Source organism: Lissotriton vulgaris, chromosome 2_1, assembly GCF_964263255.1.
Source record: "Lissotriton vulgaris chromosome 2_1, aLisVul1.2, whole genome shotgun sequence".
NCBI lineage: Eukaryota > Metazoa > Chordata > Amphibia > Caudata > Salamandridae > Lissotriton > Lissotriton vulgaris.
Genome location: NC_141687.1, coordinates 827,986,661 through 828,010,004, shown reverse-complemented (window position 1 = coordinate 828,010,004; position 23,344 = coordinate 827,986,661). Strand labels below are relative to the sequence as shown.

Sequence of the window (23,344 nt, the reverse complement as noted above, 5' to 3'; positions counted from 1 at the left end):
GTATGCAAGGGGCATCGCTGGTGAATAGAGCATAGGGGCTCCCAGTAGTTTAGTCACTCTCCGCCACGAGTCTATGGTGCAGGTGACAGTGGTAGCAGGTGTCTCGACATCTCCTACCTGACCCATCAGCATGCCCTTGAGTGGTAGTGGGTGCACGATCCAGTCCTCAGCAGCAACTTGAGGCATAAAGGGAGCGGGGTTAACCCAGTGGTAAGCATGCTGAGCCTGAGCACTGAGGTAGTACACCTCCAAGTCGGGTATATCAAATCCTCCCCTGTCATATGGCTGCGTCAGGACACTCCAACTGAGGCGCGGCTGCTTACCGCCCCAGAATAGGCGAAGTAACTCAGATCGGAGTCGTTTAAAAAAGTAGGCACCCGGGTAGTAGGGTATGTTCTGAAAGAGGTATAGGAAACGTGGGAGAACAACCATTTTTATCAGGGAGGCTCTGCCTGCCATCGATAGCGGGAGGGCCAACCAGCGAGTCACGTTGTCGGTCAGTTGTGAAATGGCCACCCCATAGTTCAATCGGACCGTGTCTTCCCTGTTGAGTGACACTCCGATGCCCAAGTATTTTAAGTCAGAGCCGCACCACTCCAAGGGGTAATCCAGCGGGAAGCGGGTTACGGACGCCGTGAGGGGGAAGAATTGCGACTTTTTCCAATTGATGTGCACTCCGGAAACGCCACCGAACAACACAAATTCTCTCAGTAGTGGGTTGAGGTGGTCCTGCGGGTGTCGTACATACAAAGTGACATCATCCGCATAGAGGGATATGCCAATCTGTCGTTGATTGCAATTAAAGGCGCTGGCCTTATGTAATTGCCGGATCCTGCAAGCTAGCGGCTCGATTGACAGGGCAAAGAGCAGGGGTGACAGGGGGCAGCCCTGCCTAGTCCCCCTCGTGATCGGCATCTGTGCCGACAGAACACCGTTAACGACAACCCTGGCGACTGGAGAAGTGTAGAGTAGCTTTACCCAGGCGATGAATATCCGAGGGAACCCCATTCTGCTCAGTATGGCCAAGAGATATCCCCACTCCACCGAGTCGAACGCCTTGGTGGCGTCTAAAAACACAGCAGCGACCGGAAGATCGGGCGATATGGTGGGTACGAGGGAGAACAGTGTGCGGAGGTTATGGGACGTAGCTCTCCCTGGGACGAATCCAGATTGGTCTGGCAGCACCAGGGTATTCATAAGAAGGGATAACCTAGTCGCGAGCACTTTCGCTAAAATCTTCGCGTCGCAGTTTAGCAATGACAGGGGTCTATAGGCATCGGTATCCACTGGATTCTTCCCTGGTTTCAGTAGCGAGGTGATCGCCACCTCCCTCATAGAGCCCGGCAGTATTCCCACCTCTAGCGACTCTTCAAATACCTCCTTCAGTACTGGTGCCATGATGTCGATGTAGCATTTATAAAATTCGGCCGGAAGGCCGTCAAGCCCTGCAGCTTTGCCATTACTGAGTGACATGATCGCTTCCCGGATTTCATCCAGCTCGAAAGGGCATCCCAAGAACGCCCTGTCGCCATCACTTAGCCAGCAGAGTGCTATGTCATCCAGGAAATTTCCGAACTCCACCTCACCTATCTGTTGTGTGGAATATAGCCGTTTGTAGTGCTGTAGGAAGGTGTCCTGTATCCCTTTAGTATCCTGGTAGGTCCTGCCCTCTCCATCAGAGATTTCCAAGATATGCGTGGCGAATCGTTGGTGCCTCGTGAGTGCCGCTAGAACTTTTCCCAGCCGATCCCCCTCGCAATAGCGCCTGGCTGTCCAATATTTGCCACGGAATTTCACTTCTCTGGCAGCTTCTTCTTCGTAAGTCGACAGTTTGGCTCTAAATGCCATCTCCAGGTCAGGGCAAGGATAACCGACCATCTCCGCCTCTAGTGCCTTAAGTTCCGCTTCAAGATTAGTCAATGTGCGCACGATTTCCCTTAGTACTCCACAGCTCTTGGAGATTGTGACACCTCTCACGGTTACTTTAAAAGCCTCCCATACCGCTTCGACCTTGTCAACAGACCCCTTGTTCCTAGGGAAGAAGGCTTCAATTTCCTCGCCGAGTTCCTGTTTAAAGACAGGATCAAGCAGGGCCGAAGGGAAGAGCCTCCACGGTGGCCGCATTCTCGCATAGCCAGGCATCTCCATAACAGTCAGTACAGGGCAATGGTCCGAGTATGTACGAGGCAGATGTTTCACCTGAACGATTCCCCCAGCTAGGCCCCGTGAGATAAAGCAGTAGTCGATCCTTGCCCATGAGCGCGCGTGTGTAGTAAAGTGGGTACCTTCCCTAGTTGCCGGGTGTAAGTGCCTCCAGCTATCCAGTAATCCCGCCTCCGTCAGTATGCCCTGTAGCGTGTCCCTAGCTTTCGTGTTGTATTGTCCACTTCCATCCGATCTGTCCATCCCCGGATGTAGTGATAGGTTGAAGTCCCCTCCCCAGACTATGTGTGTGGCTTCGACCTCCAGTACATGACCCCAAAGCGACAAGAAAAATCCAGGTGTGTCGATATTTGGTGCATAACAATTTACAAGCATTATCACATCGGTGCCCAGCCGCCCCCAAAGAATCACATACCTTCCCTCATTATCTGCCCGAACCCCCATCTTCTGGAACATCAACCGTTTATTGATCAGAATAACCGCCCCCCTGGAATAGGTGGAATAGGAAGAAAACTCTCTCACATTCGCCCATCTGTTTGCGAACCGGGGGACACAGCGTGGGCTCAGGTGGGTTTCCTGGAGCATCGCTATCTGCACCTGATGCCTATCTAGATATGCAATTACATTCCTGCATTTCCGGGGGTTATTAAGGCCTCGAACATTCCAGGACAATATGGATACTGTAGTTAAGGCGTGATCACCCGCGTTTGTCACCACAACCCTGAGACACGCAAATGTTCAGCGCTCCAGCCCTCCGTAGGAGCTCAACAAGTACCAACCTCACTGCCGTCAAGAACAGTCGTTGTACTCGATCATCCACACTGACACATTCCGCACCACCAGTCCTAGCACACATGCCATGTATTTCGTCCGTAAGAACTCTGCCACTCTCAACAACACCCATCCCAACAGTCAAACTCCCCCCCTCCCTCCATGCACAGCCCCACAACTCCTGCATCACCATTCCTCCCCCAACCCACTGAAGCAACCCAAACTTGCCAGTACCATGAACCCTCCCTCCCCCCCAGACCCCATACTCAATAACCATAGCAAAACCATGTGGGGAATCCCCTCCTGGGGGCATTAGAGGTACGCACCCATACACCCCTACACTCCCCTCCCGCCCCGCATACGCCATACGGGGAAGACAGAGAAGAAGGGGTGGTGCCTGGCATACATAACCCCTGCAGATTTAAGCCCACACATCACACCATCGTATCTCTTCATCGCCTCCCAATAGGCTAAGTTACCAATGAGAATAGGCGGATCCACCATAATTCAGCTGCCGCCCCCCCTGTCTCCTGTATTGCCACCAGCTTACGCAATCCATGATCCATCCCAGCAGCAGGGTAGATTGGTCAAGCTCAGTCAACTCTCAGCAGCAAGTCTACATTGCAAGCGAGCAGCCACCCATGTCCCCGCTGGTAGGCAGGGCTGCTCTATCGAAAGTAGGGCATAGACTCCGAAACAAACACCATTAGTTCAACGGTAGGCCAGCTAGCAAGCGTTCACGAGGGCCTCACCCCTCCGCCGCCTCTTCAAGCAGACAAGGTACTGTTCAACGCAGACGAATCACCCAAGTATCCGCTGCTGCCCATACTTTCTCCCGCTGCGCCATATATCTGCGCGATCACAGCACTATACCATCAGCGGGACAGAGTGCTCGAAGCCAGTTATCGCTCAGCAGCAAGTCTATAATGCAAGAAAGCAGCTATCCATGGCTCCGCAGGTAGGGCAGTGCAGCCCCAGCACCCGCAGGGTACAGTTTCCGAGTCAAGCACCAATAGTTCAACAGGGAGCCAGCGATCAAGCTAACTTTAGAACACTTTTATGACTCATCCTGCTCGGCAGGATTACCTCCTGCCTCGTCCTCCTCCTCATTACGCCTGTCCCTCCTAGCAGCGCGAAGTTATTTAACGTAGTCCTCAGCTTGCTGCGGGTTCGTAAAGAAATGTTGTTTGCCCTGATGGGTCACCCTGAGGCGCGCCGGGTACAGAAGAGCATAATCCACCTGCATGTCCCTCAGTTTCTTTTTCACATCCAGGAATTTCCTCCGCTGGTCCTGTACCATGGGCGTGAAATCTGGGTATAGGGAGAACTGTACACCATCGCAGGCAAGGTTACGGCTTGTACGGGCTGCTCGCAACGCCACATCCCGATCGCGGTAGTTGAGCAACCGGGCGATGATGGGACGCGGTTGCGCCCCCGGTTTGGGGACCGGGCCCAGGGAGCGGTGTGCCCGTTCAACAATAAACTGATTAGAGAAGGCCTCTTTACCTACTGCGGTGATTAGTATGTGTTCTATATAGTCCTCCATCCGTCCGGTGTTGGTGGATTCCGGAACCCCCGTGACGCGGATGTTATTGCGTCTGCTCCTCGCCTCCAACTCCTCATTCTTAGCTGCAATCACTCTGAGGATGTTATCCATACGGGTTAGGCGTGTTTCGTGAGTAGTGGAGGTGTCCTCTGCAGTGGAGATGCGTCGTTCCGCCTCCGTCAGCCGCTCCTCGTGGACCTCCATCTTTTGCGCAACTCCATCCATCCTGGAAGACAAGCGGTCAACCTTATCCACGATTGTGGCGAAGCCCTGTCGCATCTCATCGATAAGCAGTCGCAGTTCTGGAGCCATAGGTGCAGGGGAAGGTCCGGTGTTCGACGGTCCTGGGGCACCGCCGGCCCCCGTCGTGCCTCGCGTCGTTTTTTTGGCGGCCGTAGGTTCAAAGGAAAGTTTGGGCTGTTTGGCATCATTCTTGCCCATAGTGCCCAGCCCGTTGGCACCAATTGGGGCCGGTGGGTGGTGAGCAGTCGCACGCTCTCCCTCCTCCAGGTTAGGTCGCTCGAACCGGTAGTCCCCAACGTGGTGATCACGCCCGAGGCAGTGTCAGCAGAGTGGGCAAGCAGACCGGCAGTGCCCAATGATCCCCTCTCCCCCCTCGCACCACGACTCCAATGACCAGGGCGCGCCGGGAGTGCACGTGTTGGCAGGCGGGCAGCAGATCGCCGGGGTATCACCAGACAAGCCCCGGCGGCGGGAGCACCCAGGAGGTGGAGGGCAGCGGGGCAAGGGAAGGCCCAACACGCCCCTTTAGAGTCCGCAAGTCTGACCCCTCTGATGGTCCCAAGCGGCAGTCCGCCACTCAACTAGCCGCTATGTCCGGTGGCAGCGGTGTCACTTATGTATCCCCGGGGGGTCGGCAGGGAGGTGTGCAGCAGGGCCGGGTATTCGGCTAACTCCCCCGTCAGGCCCAGGCAGATTACGCCGTTTCTGTCCGTAGTGCCAGTAGGGCCCAGGTGCAGTGATCCGACTCTCCCCGCGCTGCAGCGCCCTCAGAGGGGGCGAGACTCACCTCCGCTTGCCTCCGGTGATCCGTCTGCAGGCCGCCCGCCCATCAGGCCGTCCTCCGCGACTTCGAGGCCTAGCCGCCTCGTGGAAAGCCGCGGCCTCGCGTAGGTCAGCGTCCAGTCTGCCGCAGTAGCTCTCCGTAGTGCCGCCTCCCGGGGGAAGTTCACAGCGTCGTATCTTAGGCGCCGGACCTCGGAGCTTCGCCAGACTTGGACGGGCACTGCAGCATAGGTGGGTCCACCCTCGGTGTGAATTTCAGGCGTCCACCTGCAGGTTAAGCAGATAAATGTAGGATGTTTCTGGCCAGGCAGCCAGAGCCTCACTGAAGTGCGGCCATTAGCTCGTGCGCCCTCTAGCGCCCCCTTCTCGCATTGTGGCTTAAAGCTGCCCTTGGAGTCTAGAATGACCCCCAAGTATATGCATTTACTTGCGACCTCCAGCTTCCTTGAGTCCTAGAACCAGTTGTTCGTTGTTTTCGTTTTACGATTAGTGATACACATGACTTTATTTCTTCATGGATTCTGAGTTTATTTGTTTTAGAATATTGCGATTTGATGTCCAACAGTCGCTGATCAGCACCAGATCTCGTCTGGAATGTAGCTGCTTGGGGCGATTCCCCGAGAATCTACCGTTGAGTGCTCGGAGGCCCAGCTCTTCTAGTGTTGCCAGGAGTCTCCTGGCTGTTTTCGAGCTTCTGCCTCCCGAGGTGTTGTCTTGGTGGCTTGGCTCTCAAACAAAGGGATCCTCATCTTCAGTAGTATCTAAGGCTGAATTGCCCAGCATATTTAAAGTTCAAGTCCCCGCTGATGATCAAGCTGTTGGTTTTCTCGTTTTTTTTGTAATTTTATAAGTTCTTCCTTCAGCTGCTGTGCCCCTTGGTTTTTTCCCGGGGTGTAGATAGAGGTTTATTAGAACTATATCCTTTTTTTTGTTCTGCTCACGAGATGTCAGTCGCAGTGCTTGCATTGCGTTCGGAGGGGCTAGCTTGTAAGCCAAGGGCACTACTGCACCAATGGTCTTTAGCGAGCTGTATATGGCAAGGCCTCCCATCTTGTGGCCAAACAATGAGCTCTGTGTAGGTGGCAGAAAGTTCAGGCTAAAGCCCGACAACGCAGGTGGTGTATCAGACCAGGTTTCTTGTAGTGTGATGTTGTCTAATCTTTTCAAATATATGTTTAATAGATGTTTAATTCCGAGTCCGTTAGCTTGTCACCTAGACCGTTGATGTTCCAGGAGCACAGGTTGAAGATGTTAAGCGTGTTCCCAACTTTGGCTTTACTTTGTCATTGCTTTTTGGTTTTGATGTTTAGAGTCCTGGAGAGCGAGCTCAAGTCTTGCGAGGTTGGGCTGTTATTGGCAGGTGGTCTCTTACTAGACTGTTCTCGTAGTACTGAGTTCGGGTTAGGCTGTCCGTTCTCTTTCTTTTGCTGGCTATCAAGGGTCAGAGGATCCGGGTATCTTGGTTTTAAGAAGGGTCGGAGTTTTATTCTCCATGTGTTAAACTTTGCTTGTTCTTTTAGCTGTCTCTCAGATAATTCTGCTGTGGCCCATACTGTTTTTGTTGCTTCTACCACTGAGTGCCCCGGCAGTTCTATAAATTCTACTGACTCTAGGTCACTAGAGGATATGTTTTTAAGGCTGTTGATAGTTTTCAGTAGGCGTAATATAGTCCCCCTATTTAGAGTATCTATTCTGCCCTTTGATTTGTACTCCGGGAGGGAGACCATTCCGGTGGTGCCTGTTTGCCCCTTATCTTGTGTTGGGCTGTTCTGCGCGATAATAGAGTCCTCCCCTAAGCCATGACGTTCCTCATTTGCTTCTACTTGTCTTTCAGCGCTCATTTCGTTCATGTGCATTGGTTCTGGTCCGGTAGGGCTTGCTGCAGTTGCCGCCCATTAGGGGCCCCCTTGAGAGCGTCATTCTTCCTTTTTTTGGGAGGGACTGGTAGAAGGCAATGGGGTACTCGTTTCACTTCTCTTCTTTGCAGAACTATCTGATCGGTTGTTTTTTACGGCCTTCCTAATATCGTAGAGGAGATTGTCCATTGCCGTTAGGAGCGTTGCCAGTTTGTCCACAATTGTTATGCAGGAACAGTTGGATTGTATAAATTGAGTCTCTGCTTGCGCCCTTCTAATCAAGTTGTTCAGCTTTGCTAACTTGCTGTCAATTTTGGCGACAAATATTGACAGGGAATTAAGGACGGAAAGTTAAAGATCCATCTTGTCTGAGTGATATTGGATGGCATTTACTGATAGTTGCATTGTGAGCAAAAGCGATGTCCAAATATCTTCTCTTGCTTTTGATGTTTCCTTCCCAGAGTTTGCGTTAGTTGCTCTGTTGGTCCCTCCTGGCAGTTTCCCCATAGTGGCCGCTGATTAGGACGCTACCAATTCTTCCCACTCCTCGGGGGTGAGGTACGAGGTTTTGACCTGAAATATTGAAGGTGGTGTTTTAGTTGAAGTGATGGGGCTGGGAGGGTCCGTTTCGATTTGACTTAAGGCATCTCCTAGCTTTACTTGCTCAAGTTGTTGGTCATTTGTTTGAGGTGCAAGCTGTCCCTGCACAATGGCTTACTGTGTAGTCATAGTATTTGGTTGCCTCACTTTGTCCGTGTCTGTCCCTATTGCAACTACCCTCGTTCTCTTAAGTTCTTGCGCCGCCAGCCTGTCTTCTGGCACTGTGGGTGTGTGCTTGCATAGTGCCGGCTCGGTTTGCGTTGGTAACAGTGGCGGCTGGTGGGATCTGAAAGTAGTGAGGCGTAAAAGTCCAAAACAGGATATTACACAGAACACAACAGTAACACACAGGACATCACACAGAACACAACAATAACACACAGGACCTTACACAGAGCACAACCGTAATACACAGGAAATCACACAAAACACAATAGTAACACAGAACACAACAACAACACACAGGACATCAAACAGAACAACGGTTGGTTGTTGGGAGAATACTTGTCACAACACGCATCACACAATAGTGTCAGTTGAATGCTTTTGGAGCAGGCCTAACATCACATATTTTAAACAATAAACTCTCAAAGATTTTCAAGGTTGAACTCGGGTTGTGCCGACCCCTGTAATACTTTTATGATGCCGGCGGTGACCCAGGACTAGTAATGAAAGTCATTATTCCGCCTTCCCAATGTAAACACTTATATCGGTGCTAGGAAGATAAGGGCTATGACAGGAATACAAAGCTGTTTTATCACATGGGGCTGAAGTTTGGAAATGCTTTACTTTTTTTGCGGAAACAAGGAAAATGAAAGCCCCCATTTGCTACACATTGCTGAATTTCTACACATCCACTGGGATCTTACCAGTATGTAATGTGTGCACATGTAAACAACATCCTCCCATGAGTAACTCAGGCATTCACAAATTATGAATATTCCAGGAGTTAGTCACAATAACACCTAGAAAACGTGTTAAGAAGTGGCCCCAATGTGAGGTTTAAGATCTAAAGACAGCTTATGGTTGTTGATTAATCACGTTTGCAAATGTTCTAAATGTTCCTTTTCGTTGGCTTCACCAGCAGAAGACTGAGATTCACCCTTAACTCTGCTCTTTGACCTGGCCCTGATAGAGGAAAGCTCCATTAAGCATGTGAAGTGGGTTGGAACCAGAAACAAAAAAAAGTGGCCGGAAAGATGGAGCGAGCATCAGTCCTTCCTTCCTCACTTTCTTGGGGGAGGTAGGTGTGCACTGCCACTTCACGCTTCCATTGGCCAAGTCCCTGACAGCATACAAGTTATTTACACTTCTGCTGGGTGGCTGTAAAAACACCCTAGGTAGCTGGCTGTCACAACCCCACTGCAGAATGGCAGGCGGCCCCACTCTGACACATCCACTCACCACGCACCCAGTGTCTACAAAGGAAATATGTGTATCTGTCTTAGTTATAGAAACAGGCGGGAGCGACGCTGCGCCGTCTTGTTACACAGATGGTGGCAACATTCTCGTAGTTAACTTACAGCCACAGATGCCTGAGGAACCGAGACAAGACACATCTGCCCTCCAAACTGACAATCTTCCAGGCGCTTCTTTTAACTTGAGCAACCTGGAGCATGGTTGAAGACGGTGTAAGAATAAAACCTTGCATGAAAACGAACACATTTATTATTGTGCGCCTTAGTTATGTACAGGGACTCGAAATGGCGGGCTGGATGTTTGAGTCACCTCAGAACGCTGTCAGTCTGACTAAATTATATCTGCGCATTTGCACTGCAGAACAATTATTGTGAACATTTTAAGCGAGCAGGGGTCCAGATACTGAAGGAATAAAGCGAGCCATTAAACAGAGATAAGGGTGGAAGTGATGGGCACAGTTGGATGACGTGTTGCGTTTTATATACAGGCTGGAAACCTACCCATGACTCGTCGAAGAAATCCCAACGTTGATTTCGCTGCCTCGGTCTGGAATCATCTTACTTTTTCAGGGGTCAGCTACCAGGCCGTGACTGGAAGACACGCATCCTTCGCCTGGTAACAGCTCCGTTTCTAGAGGAAGGGGGAGCACGTGCCATCACTCTCCGCGTGACTCTGGTGTTCTTGTTGTAGCAGTCCTGTCCACGCCAGGGCGTGGTGACGTCCCAACAGCGCCGGCCAATCACTGACAACATAGAGCAGGGCTAATACTGCCCATAATGAGGCTCCCCCGGGTCTCTGCCTGTATGAGTGCAAGGAGAGGAGGAGGAGGGAAGGGGCTACTGCGTGTGTGCGCATGCGAGGGCAAGTCATAAAAATGACTTGTCCTAAATGCGCACACACTGCTGCTGCCCCCTGCCCTCCCTGCCACGCTGCTGCGATCTGCTAGCTCAGCCTGCCACTCACTGCCGCAGGCCCGCCCCCACAGCCTTCCGCGATGACGTGAAGTCACTATAGTTAGTGACTCCAACCGACCTCAAGGCTCAAAATAAATGCACTATGACTTGGTAATTTGTATGTATGCAGTGACGGTCGTCCATGGCTAGTGGGGCAACGCCCCAACGCCCCCAATGGACGAACCGCCACTGGTTGGTAAGTCGCCGTGCTGCATGTGTTCACTGTTTTGCGCTTCGCCCTTGCCCTGCGGGTTGTGGTACCTAGACCCCCAGGTTGCTGCAGCCTCCAGCCCTTCTTCTTTCTTAGGATTTCCGTATGGTTCTTGTCCGCCTTTTGAGAGTTCTAAGGGTTCAACATCTGCAAGATAGTAAAGACTTGTGGAAATCCTCTTCCTAATTTTTATTGGAACAAAATTGGGACTTGTGATCGCATCTTGTCCCTCTTTTTTGTTCTCTTTTATGCCTTCATGCCCGCAGCCATTTGGATTTGCCTTTAGACTTGAGTCTGCCAGCTCCTGTCTGCATCCCTGATCCTGCGCAGTTTGGCTCCATGAGGCCCTCCTTTCTAGTCCCTTGTTTTGCTCTTCTTGATCACAAATGCAGCCTCTTGCACACTGTTCCTCCCTTTTCCGGTGTCGGCTGGACCCCTCTCCGTCCCCGCCTGTGGTTGTTGCTTCAAGGGGTTTGCCTTGCATGGTTGTAGTGGGTTTGGCAGATCATTTGTGTTATGACTATTTAAGCAAAGGGCAGAGCCGACATCTTTAATAAAAGTGGACTTTGTGTAGATTTTAGGTTGAAAGCTGGATGTAATCACTGGGAATGCATTTGCAAAGCCTCTCCTTGGTGTTTGACGAACCTTTGGGGCTTGTAAGCAGGGGTGAAATCAAAGGAAGGTCTCCCTCGTCCTCCTTCCTTCCCTCATTTTTAGGTCTCGCCTGCCGATGCGCTTGCGCATTCGAGCTGGCGAGAGATATAGGGGCTTATCCAGAGTTTAACCAAAGTGGCGATTTGATGCAGTGCACGTGCACTTTTAGGTCAATGCGCAAGCGCAATGAGTTAAAAAGCGCGTGCACAGCATCAAATCGCCAGCCATCTATTCCCCAGCTTGGTGCCGCCAGCAGCTCCTCCTGCTCCGCTCCGGCCCTTGCTGCATCAAAGTGTGCGCTCTGACTCAGCCATTTCTCCTCCCCTTTCAGTTTCACGGCCGCTAGGCCGTGTCTCCTGTTTTTTTACTTTTTTCCCCTACTTGTTTACTCTCTCGTCCTCTTCCTCTTGTTTCTCTTGTTAACACAGCAGTCCGTGCGGCAACTGAGGGCTTCAGACCTGCTACAATTCTTAGCTGATTATCGCCCAATCCCTTACCCTGTCCTTGCATGAATATGGCAGCTGCACACTTTTGTTTGGTTCTGCATAGCAGCGCGGCACACCGCATTTTATGTTTACATGTATCGGCATCGGATTCTTGCACTGCTGGCCCGGTCGGAAATGAGGGCTTCAGACATGCTACAATTCTTAGCTCATTATCACCCAATCCCTTACCCTGTCCTTGCATGAATATGGCAGCTGCACACTTTTGTTTGGTTCTGCATATCAGCGCGACACACCGCATTTTATGTTTACATGTATCGGCATCAGATTCTTGCACTGCTGGCCCGGTCGGAAAGTGTTATGGTAACCATGTTGTTCCTGCTTACATTTCACATTACCTTAAGCAGTCCACGCGGACCCAGAGGGCTACAGACACACTACAATGCTGGCCTCATTATTGCCCCACCTCCACCCAGTCCTTGCAAGAATATGGCAGTGGCCCACTTTTGTTTGGTTCGGCATATCACTGCGGCACGCCGCGTTTTATGTTCACATGTATCAGCATCTGATTATTGCACTACTGGCCCGGTCGGCAATGAGGGCTTCAGACATGCTACAATTCTTAGCTCATTATCGCCTAATCCCTTACCCTGTCCTTGCATGAATATGGCAGCTGCACACTTTTGTTTGGTTCTGCATAACAGCGCGGCACACCGCATTTTATGTTTACATGTATCGGCATCGGATTCTTGCACTGCTGGCCCGGTCGGAAAGTGTTATGGTAACCATGTTGTTCGTGCTTACATTTCACATGCTTTACCTTAAGCAGTCCACGCGGACCCAGAGGGCTACAGACACACTACAATGCTGGCCTCATTATTGCCCCACCTCCACCCCGTCCTTGCAAGAATATGGCAGTGGCCCACTTTTGTTTGGTTCGGCATATACCCTGTCCTTGCATGAATATGGCAGCTGCACACTTTTGTTTGGTTCTGCATGTCAGCGCGGCACACCGCATTTTATGTTTACATGTATCGGCATCGGATTCTTGCACTACTGGCCCGGTTGGAAAGTGTTAAGGTAACCATGTTGTTCCTTCTTACATTTCACATGCTTTACTTAAGCAAGAATATGGAGGCTGCCCACTTTTGTTTGTTTCTGCATATTAACGCGGCATGCCACGTTTTGGCTTTGCATGTATCAGTGTCTTATTCTTGGTCTGCTGGCCCGATTGGAGTGTGTTAAAGTAATCATGTTATTGATGCTTACATTTCAGGTGCTTTTCTTTCGAACTGTTATTTAATTAATCCACTACAAATGCACACGTATGTATGCGTGTGACCCACCGTAGTGCCGAAGTCTGCCTGGGTGCATGTCTTTAGCACGAGGAGTAAGTGCACAAAGGCACTCTGTGAGGAACGCACCTTTTAACAACACTCGAGCACCACTCGTGCTCAGCTGCCATTTGCTCCTTTTATCGTCTGCCTCTTCCTTCCCCACTGCTTGTTATTTGAAGGATGCATGCTCATCCCCCCCGCCAAGGGTCTTTAAACCCAACAAGCTGAGCATTCCTAATTCCTAGTCCTCCCCCCACAAACGAATTCCATGGAGACAGAGCCCCAGGCTGGGAGAGTACAGTAGTGGGGCCGGAACATAGGGGCTGGGAGGAGGACGTTTGTGCCAGCAGCGAACACCAGGCAGTGTCACGTATTTTGTTAGAAAGGGTATCTTTTGAAAATATTGTTTTTCTCCTACCTTATTATGGTTACAAAATTCTAATTAAGTAGCGGAAGTACTTTTACTGTTTTAGCCAGGCTTCTCTTTGAGTGGGACTTTGGACAGCTGTTGAACGGATTTTGGCACTTTACAGACCGCTCTAAATTTGGCAGACCAGACTGTAAATTGCGGGTAAAATAATGGCACTACAACGCCCGCCCACCTTTCTGGCTTCTAGTGTAGTACCACCCATCGAATGAAAGGTCTATGGTCCCTCATTTGACCACTTTGGATTTAAAGGATAACTGTTAAAACCCTGCGTTTAGTATATCTTTTTCGTCAGCATGTTTCATGTGATTTTTGCAGCGCCCACACGCTCACCGGCGGTGCTGGTTCATAGCCATTGTAATAGGTGCGTTGGGGTCGAATGAGGTCGTTCAGAGTCGGAGCTACACACTTTCCTTTAACACACCCTCTCCAAATCGCCAGCCATCTGTTCCCCAGCTTGGTGCCGCCAGCAGCTCTTCCCGCTCCGCTCCGCACCCCTGCTGCATCCAAGCGTGCGCTCTGACTCAGCCATTTCTCCTCCCCTTTCAGTTTCACTGCCGCCAGGCCGTGTCTCCCCAGCTTGGTGCCGCCAGCAGCTCTTCAAAGGATTTCTCCTCCCCTAATTATTCACGGCCGGCCTGCCGTACTTTCCCTTTCACGGCCGGCAGGCCGTGTCTCATTTTTTTTTTACTTCTTCATGGACTCCTCCCACCCTCCCTACTCCTCCCACCCTCCCCGCTCTTGCTGGTATGTCTTTGACATGTCCGTGGTTTCTTATACCCTACTTTTCCTATTTTTTTGTTTTCAACACATTTCTTCCAGTCTTTCCCTTTCTGTTCTCCTTATTCATTAAGCGATTTTCCCCGAGTTTTCTGTTAGCCATGTTACTCTCTCATTATCCTTTGAATATGTATATTTCTTATTATCCTCCGTTTCTATTATCTATCCGCTGATTTACTTTTTCTTCTATTATTATTGTCTCCCGTTCACATTTTCTTCTGGTCCTCCTATCTTTCAGCATCTCACCGTTTACCTTTTTCTTATGATCTTTTACCCCATCCCCTTTTTAAGTATACCGTTTTTAGGAACTGGAATAAAACGATATAAGGTGAACATACCGCAGTTTCCTCTGCTCTGTCATTGTGACCTAACATCCCACGCACTTGTGCCTGCATGTAAAATCAATCATCTCGCTGACGTAGAAGAGACCCTTAAGACACCTGCTTTGACCTTAAAAGATCACACCCGTTTTATGTCCCGGTCCCCATTTTACTCAAAATCACAGGATGGGGCACCAGTTCAATTATTGCTTCTTAATAAGACTGCAAGTGCGCTAAAAATGCCAAATTCTCAGTTCGCGTATGAAAGGACGGATTCCCAGGGTTCTTGGCCAGCATCTGTGTTTGAAGTTACTGCTCGTTTCTCGTACCCGAATCACAATCCTTCCCTTTGAAGCCCAGCAGCGAGTGTTGTTGCTATCACTAGTGCAGCAGGTGCAGTGGCACCGACGCCGAGTGGTTAGCAACTCCTGCTGCAGCCCCGTCCTTGCTGCATTTTAGTACCCACATGGTGGGCAAGTGGTACCCTTTTCTTTGGTTGCATAAGGTAGCATGGAACTTAAGTTGTGCTCGCGCGCTTCTGGTGTTCTGGGAATGGACACTCGTTTACTAGCTATGCGCTTTAGACGTGTTTTCATTCATTCCAGTATTTTGTACTAAATGCAGGTGCACTGTCAACTTGCCAACGCTGAAAAACGGGGTGCTGTAGCGGGCTTGACTTGCACAACACCGCACCTCATAGCTCACACGCGTGATCTTGTGCAAATGCATCCTATAATCCACACACTGGTTCAAGAGCAGTTGGAAGTCTTTCAAGGCATTACAGGTACATGATGTGGTTCACGCTGTTCTAAATCTTCTCCATGTTTTTTTTGGTGATTGGTGGTAAACCTGGGCCAAAGGAAATCATTTTTGTGTTTTAAAATCGAATTTTTCAATGAGCAATCAAACACGTCGTCTTACAAGTGCACCTGCAACCAGCGGCACGAGTGTCCTTCCTGTGTCGACTTGTAGTTAGTTTGCGCGCAAGGAGCGGCCACCTAGTCCTCACTCTAACACAATAACTGCCTCTTTTAACATATACACTGGAGGATGTGTCTACTGTTTTTTTACTCAGGGAAACAGCGGTTCTACTGCGTTTACCTCTAACCCGCTGTATTTTCACCGACATGTCGTGGGAGTATTCATTTTGGGCGTTAATGTTCAACGCTGCATTAACCGCTTTTCAGGACTACAGGTGGGAGCACACCTATGGTAAATACATAATTACATTACAACAGTGACATTTTCACGGACACTTATTTGGATCTGTCAAATAAACAAACGAGGATTTTCTTTTTTACTTTTCTTCAGTCAGAGCTAGGAGTGTGCACCTTTCAGCGAGTTAGAAAAGACAAATGCTTCCATGGGTTGTTTGAACAATCTGCCCGCGTATGATCTTTTAAACATTGTAGCATTCCGTCATTTGTATGGGGGCTTGCAGCGAGTTTCCAATATACAATGCTTCCCTGCATTCCCTTTCTGAAAATAGCCAGCTCACGTATGAGCTTTGTTGTAAAATTGCAGCATTGTAGCCGGCATGATTTAAGATTCTGAACTGGGAACTGCCACCCTCGCTTAGTAAATTAGACTCCAAACATTAGTTCTCTTGTGCCTTCAACATGATAAGCCGGCTCGGCAGTGAACTTGCAAAGTAGACAAACTCGCTTGGCTCAATTCTATGCGAGGGACATTGACTTTAGGAACAGAATGGAACAGATTAGGCAACACTTACTTACAGGGGAAAATTAAACATGTACCTTTACTAATGCTATAGATGTAACATTTGCTAATTTTATAACTATTGCCATTTCTAATAACAAAATTAATACTTTTATATTTTGAAAAACATAAACAAAATTTAAAAAATATTTACATTTTCCACATCCAAAAGCTCAAACTTTTCTATTGCGAGACCTATTGCATTTCCAATGCTTGTTCTCCTTATCTTCGTTGCTGACCTTCATTAGGTCTTTCTTGAGATTTTTATTTACTCTCCTCGTTCTTTTGGGGGGGTTAGCGGGAGCCGTATAGTTCCATGACTTCCCCGACCTCATTGCTCTGCTCTTTTTTCCCTGTTGTTCTCTTCCTCTTCTTCACTTGTCCTTATCCTGCACAGGTCTGTGCCAATCTAGCGATTGCAAGTCCGTTAAATGATGGTGGACGATGGTAACGACGATGATAAGGTGGGATGAGGTGAAATGAGCAGAGGAGATGTGAAGGAGGGAGTGAAAGCGCGGTGGGGTGAGGCTGGTGATGAGGTGAGAACGGACTCCTAAACACTGTCTCTGCTTGCTCTTGGCTTTTGTCCAATCGCCGTGAAGCTAGCCTGCCTCTGCTGTTCCCGTGGTGTTCCTGCCTGTACTGTCTGCCGTGGCCGTGGCAATAGGGTGGTGGTAGTAGTGCTTGATGCGTGGTGGGGCTGAGTCCCGAGGCACTGGAGCAGAAGAGGTGCACAGGACGCTATGTGCGAGGCGCCAACTCACACCAATGCAACACTAGCACAACACAGCACCGACTGGATACCCTGCCGTGCGCTTCTCCTGCAGCCAGCTCCACTCCACACACTCCGCTCAGCCACCTGTAAGGCTCCCCTCCCCCCGCACAGCACCACACGGCGACGCACAGCAGAGACAAGGGCCGGGTCCCGTGAGCTAGTGCTGGGGGGGGGGGGGGGGGGGCTGCGGGAGCAAGAGGCAGCAGCTGGAGTTGCTGAGGTTGCTTGCTGGGCTTTACTGGTGACAAACCAGGATAAGACCGGCACTGATGCTTAGGCTGAGCTTAACGGGGGACCACAGTGTTCTAAGCGGCGGGGCCTCCGTCTCTTGATAAACATCTATGATGTAACTGATATTGGCTTACTAAATATTTATCTTTAGAGCCACATTTAGCGAGAAGTTATGATAATAATTTGTGCACTGTAATGAAGTTAGTTTGTCTAGTGAACTTGGATCTTCATTGAGGGTAAAATTGGTTGGGCATCTTCTATGATATTAGGCACTGTACTAATATGCATATGGGATAAAATAATCCCAAAATGTCTAAATGCTTACATTTTACCAATAATTTAGCATTACTCCTACTGCCTTGTTGCATGCCAAGCTGCACATGGGAGCCTAGCATGTGGAATATTTTGGTGAATCTTGCAGAAAAATAAACTTTCTTGGTTTCCTGATACAGCTTTTGCATCTAGCTTTCCGATTGCCTAGCTACAGGTAGTTAGTTGAGTCAATTCATGTGGAGTTAATGCACAATGTAATTGTTACCAAAGTCCTTGTTGGGAGCAAACCTCTTGTTGGTGTCTTATGAGGTGGCCTCTCCTTTATTGAGAAGAAGCACCTACCTCTCCTAGTCTTTCCTTTTAGAAAACTTACAAGTTAATGCTTTTGTTGTATTTTTCTCCGATAGACACATAGAGGACAAGTCAACTGTATTTGGCACAGCCTTGAACTACACCAGCATGAGGATACTTGGGATTGGGCCGGATGATCCTGACTTGGTACGAGCAAGGAACAACCTTCACAGCAAAGGTGAGCAATGGAGGCAACTGCTGACTATTGCCGTACACCGAGAACATGTCTAGTGGTTGGTTGGTGTGAGCCAGGACTGCCTCCCGACAGTGAATATTTTTTTTTTGTAAACCAAATAGCAATCCAATCATTACATACAAATGTGTTATTGCAAACATAAACGAGCAGTGATCGGCGGAAAAGCTGAGAATGTAGTATATTACAGTGGGATTGCAAACTATCTGATTGAGTCATAATGATGGTACATTTTTGCTTTTTTACAAAACATGAAAGTAAAAGAGAAATCATAATAGAATTAAAGAAAAAGCAGTCACACACGTAAAAAGAATGATGGAAGACAATAATGTTGCGAGCAATATCGAGCAGGCAAGTCAGCACAAAATTCTGATTTATCCACAGTATGGCACATATCGAATGTATCAAAATGACTTTTAGGCCCAGATCCATCATTTGTCAAATATCACATAGATGACCTCGGAACCTCCTAGTGAGCAAGGCAACACTCAATGCGGCCGCAGAGAGCATAATTATGTAACCAGGGCGGACAACCTTGTGGCCCAGTAATGTCGGTCAAGCATGTCTTAGTGTACCATAGTGCCAGAAATAGTTCCCAAATGTTATTGTGGCTCTTCTTATCCCACCCCCTCAGGGACAGAGGAATTAATAGATTGGGATTGCGTTTCCTGGGCTAGTTTCGCAATATATTTCCGATATGGCTCCCATATATCTAGCGGCCTGGAGGCTGTAGGAACCGTCTCAGAGTATTCAGCGCGTTTACATTACAGTAGGCCATACTACGAAGCCAAGCGCGGACAGTAGGAGCGCGCCTAGCACACCAGAGCAGCGCCACTTCACGTTTAGCTAAAAGGAGGCCAATGGACGCCAACTTCCAAGGCGGGCGCGGGAATTCGGCGACATAACCAAGCAGCGCAATTTCAGGGGTGGGTTGTAGAACCATTTCAAGCATCTCCCCCAAATCCCGATGCACCTGCAGCCAGTAGGAGTGTAGTTTCAGACAAGTCCAGGAAAGATGGGCAAAATCAGCCTGTGGGCCGTTGCATTTAGGGCAAGTGTGCGGTCTACTTGGATCAATTCTATTGGCGAGTGCGGATGTGGTGTATGCCCTCCTAAGGAACTTAAAATGTATAAGTTTGTGTCTGGCGTTAATGGACACATCTCTGGTGGTGGCACAACACGCAGCCCATTGGTCGTCCGTGATTTGAATACCTAGGTCGCCCTCCCAGTCAGCGCGCACCTTAGAGTCGAGTGAGGGAACTGAGGCCAGACACAGCTTATATAGCTTAGACACTACATGTGCCCCTGTTTGGTTATGTATTATGAATGTGAGCGCGGGGGTGTCATCTGGAGGAAGCGGAAATGTGGGGAATTCGGCCCTAAGCATTGAACGGAGTCTAGTCAGTGTGAATGAGTCCATGAAGGTCCTGTCCATGAAGTGGTGATCCTCAGTAAGGGAAAAGGCATGGCCGTCCGGGAAGAGGTCTCCGACAGTGTGTAGTTGGTACTTGGATAGTGTGCGTCGTATCACCGATTCACCTGTGATGGGGAGCCAGTGGGGATTGGGCAACGGCAGTGCAGGCGAGTATAGCTTCTCAAGGAGTAAGAGGCGTCGAATTTTGTCCCAGGCCCAGCAAGTAGTGGACAAAGGCTGTATGTCCTGTGGGTCCCGGGGAAGACCTTTAGGAAGGACGGAGGAGAGGGCCACAGGGAGCGCCAAGTCAGCCTCTGGTCGCAGATGGGGTATCCTGGCATCAGGGTGAAACCAAGGGTACGCGTAAGAGCACTGCGCCACCAAATAATCCAGAAAAAAGTCCGGCACCCCGAAGCCGCCTCGCTCGTAAGGGAGTGTTAATGTTCGCCAGGACACGCGTGGGTTCCTGCCTCCCCATATCAGTCGCAGAAGTGAGGAGCGGAGTTGGGAGAAAAAAATCAGGGTGAGGGGGATCGGAATATTGCTAAATAAATACAAAAACCTGGGAAGTACAATAATTTTAATGATGGCAATCCGACCAGCCATAGACAGCGGGAGGCGAATCCAGCGCTCCGTATTGTCTTCTAAAAAATCAAGGGCGCGGCCGTAATTCAGTCGGACAATGGAAACCGTGTCGAGGTGAACATGTATTCCTAAATATTTCACGGAATCCGTGCTCCACTCCAGAGGGAACGAGCAGGCCCACTGCATGGTGGAGGGGGTGAGCGGGAAAATCACTGACTTATGCCAATTTATTTTAAGGCCCGAGTAGTCTCCAAAGCGGGAAAGCTCAGTCAATAGAGGTTCCAGGTTGGACTGGGGAGTTCGAACATACAAAACTGTGTCATCGGCATATAACAAGATCAGCAGTGGGCCGGTGCGAAATTGGAGCCCACGGTGGAGATGTTTCTCCTGGAAGTGTCGCACCAGGGGGTCCATCGCAATGATGAACAGGAGCGGGGATAGGGGACATCCCTGTCGGGTGCCACGTGAAAGTGTGAAGTTTTCAGTGATATTGCCGTTTAGCCGTATACGGGCGGTGGGAGCCGAGTACAGCAATTCCACCGTTGCCACAAACATAGCAGGCATCCCCATTCTCCTCATAATAGACAGAAAAAAGGGCCACTCCAGGGTGTCGAACGCTTTCTCCGCGTCCAGGAACACTGCTGCAGCCGGTGTGGAGGGTTCTATTCTGTGTAAAACAGAAAACAGTGTCGAAGGTTTAGAGAAGTGGATCGGTGTGGTACAAATCCGGACTGAGCCGGCAAAATTATAGTTTCCACTAGAAGGCTAAAAGAATTGCAAGGACTTTGGCCAGAATTTTGTAGTCCAGATTTAAGAGGGACAGGGGTCTATAGGAGCTGCACAACGAGGGGTCACGGCCTTGTTTGGGAAGCAGAACAATGACTGCTTCCCAGAGCGTGGGCGGAAGAATGCCCATCTCCAGTGCCTCCGCGTACACTTCGACCAGTTTAGGTACAAGTTCCTCTTTGTACTCTTTGTAGAAGTCAGCTGTGTAGCCGTCAAGACCGGGAGCAGAAGAGCTACGCAAGGAATCAATTGCCTCAATTATAAAATCCGGTGTAATGGGCATGGCCAAAAACTCCTGCATGTTTTTCTCTAGGTACACCATGGCAATTTCATTCAAATAAGAACCCGGGTGGCAGTGCTCCCCCGCGAGTGTGGAAGTGTAAAGGGTTTTGTAATATGATAGGAAAGTGTTGGATATGTCGGGGTGGAATGTTGTTGTGCACCCTGGGCGTCAAGCACCTCGGTAATGTAAGCAGCTTGGTGTGGTGGGCGAAGCATTTGCGCTAATAATTTGCCTGGCCTATCTCCCTCACCGTATTGCCGCGCAGTGTAGTATTTACCCATGAATTTCACCTCTCTATCCGCTGTCTCCCGAAATTCTAAAAGCAATTCCAGGCGTTTAGCCTCACGATCCACCGAAGGATTCTCGAGGATCTCCTTCTCTAACTTAAGGATATCTGTTTCAATGCGGGTCAAGGTGGAGCGAATCTCGCGCAGGGACCCCACACTCTTAGTGATGCAAACCCACGTATTGTGGCTTTGAAGCCTTCCCATAGCGTGGACCAGGAGGTAACAGAGACAGTGTTGATGTTGAAGTAGTCGTCGATAGCAGTTCGTATGTCTTCTTTGAAAGTCGGATCTAGCAGAGCCCTGTCCGGGAATCGCCACTGTCTCTCGTACCCTCCCAATCTGGGGATCTCTAGGGTTAAAACAATAGGAGAGTGGTCTGAAAGGGTGCGAGGCAACGTGGAATGGCCTACAACCCAACCCGCGACTCCCGGGGAGAGGGGCCAATAGTCAATTCGAGTGCTTGTGTTGTTGAAGCCAGAGTGATGTGTGTAGGCTGGAGTGTGGTGGTGCATTCTAGCCTCTATGTCCACTAGGGAGAAATGGGAACAAATTTCCACCAGCACAGCACGTGACTTTGGTTTGCAGTCAGGAGAGGGTGAAGTGCTATCCCTATCGGGATTCATCAATGTGTTAAAATCTCCCCCAAGAACCAACAAGTCAGTGTCCGAGTGAAGCAGCGTCATCTGCAGATCTTGTAAAAAAGCAGGGGTATTAGGACCGTACACACCCACTAGTGCAATCTTGTACCCGAACAGCACTCCCATAATAAGCGCATATCTGCCCTCCCCATCTGTTTTGCTGCCAGTCATTACAAACGGGACTCGTTTGTGCATAAGGATCGCTGCGCCTCTAGCATACCTACTATAGCAGGAAAACACTTTATGTGACTCCCACCCTCTAGCCACCGATGCCACGTCCTGGTGTACCAAATGAGTTTCTTGCAGAAAGAGGACATCCACCCCATGTCGCGCCGCATAAGCCAGCACCTGCTTGCGTTTCCGTGTGGTATTCAAGCCCGAACATTCCAAGACATCAATGTCAGTCTGGAAGGACCAGTCTGTAGACCTATCCTGGACATATCTCCATTGTCAATATAGTCTGTAACAAGTGTGCATACGACTGAATGCTCAAACGATACTCGCAGCTAAGTTCTAACATACATGACCATTGAAACAAAACATATCCCATCCCCCACCCGCCTCCCAGCCTCCCAGAACCCCACGAGAGGCAATCCCCGGACCATCGCTGAACAATAGTGCAGATTACCAAAGGTGGTAACCATTCAAAGAAACAATAGAACTGCAAATAAAGATATGATAAAGCCCCAGAAAATAGCAACAACATGGCCCGCGCCATTGGGAGTGGCAATGCCACTCCAGACGGGCAACCGAGCAAGCGGCCACCGAACCGGAGACCTAGTCAATGAACGTTGGAAAATCCACATCTAGATAACAGTATTTCGATAAGGGTGCAACTGAATTCAACGTTGAGCAGTTAGCCCTGGCCAGTTTCAGCAAAAAGGTCAGGGCTGGACTGTGTGTCATTCCGAGGTGGAGTGTTGGGAGGCGAACTGGTAGCTGCCGCTGAGCCCTGTTTCTTGTAGTCGTGGCAGAAATCTTAGGCTTCCGCTGGTGAGTCAAATATGCGAAATCTGCCGTTCACATCCACCTTCAACCTAGCTGGGTACAGCATACCGTATTTCAGGCCTAAGTTCCGGAGGGCGGATTTAACTCCGTTATATTTGCGACGTGCCTCCTGAACCATTAATGTGAAGTCTGGGAAGAAGGACAGTTTGCTGCCCTGCCACTCTTTCTCCAGCCTCGCGTGCCCGCGCAGCACAGCGTCACGGTCGCGGAAGTTCATGATTCTGGTGATAATGGGTCTTGGAAATTGGCCAGGTCAAGGTTTAGGCCCCAGAGACCTATGTGCACGCTCAACCAC

The 23,344-nt window shown here is 49.7% G+C and overlaps 1 protein-coding gene across 1 annotated transcript in view; it reads left to right on the top strand.

The window, feature by feature from the left end:
* The window catches only part of LOC147731233 (lanosterol synthase-like), a 175,576-nt gene that overhangs the window by 50,390 nt on the left and 101,842 nt on the right, over positions 1 to 23,344 (top strand). The window contains exon 5 of the mRNA XM_086956238.1: positions 17,912 to 18,033. Coding sequence (XP_086812364.1) covers positions 17,912 to 18,033 — 122 coding nt within the window. The remainder of the gene's footprint in view (positions 1 to 17,911; positions 18,034 to 23,344) is intronic.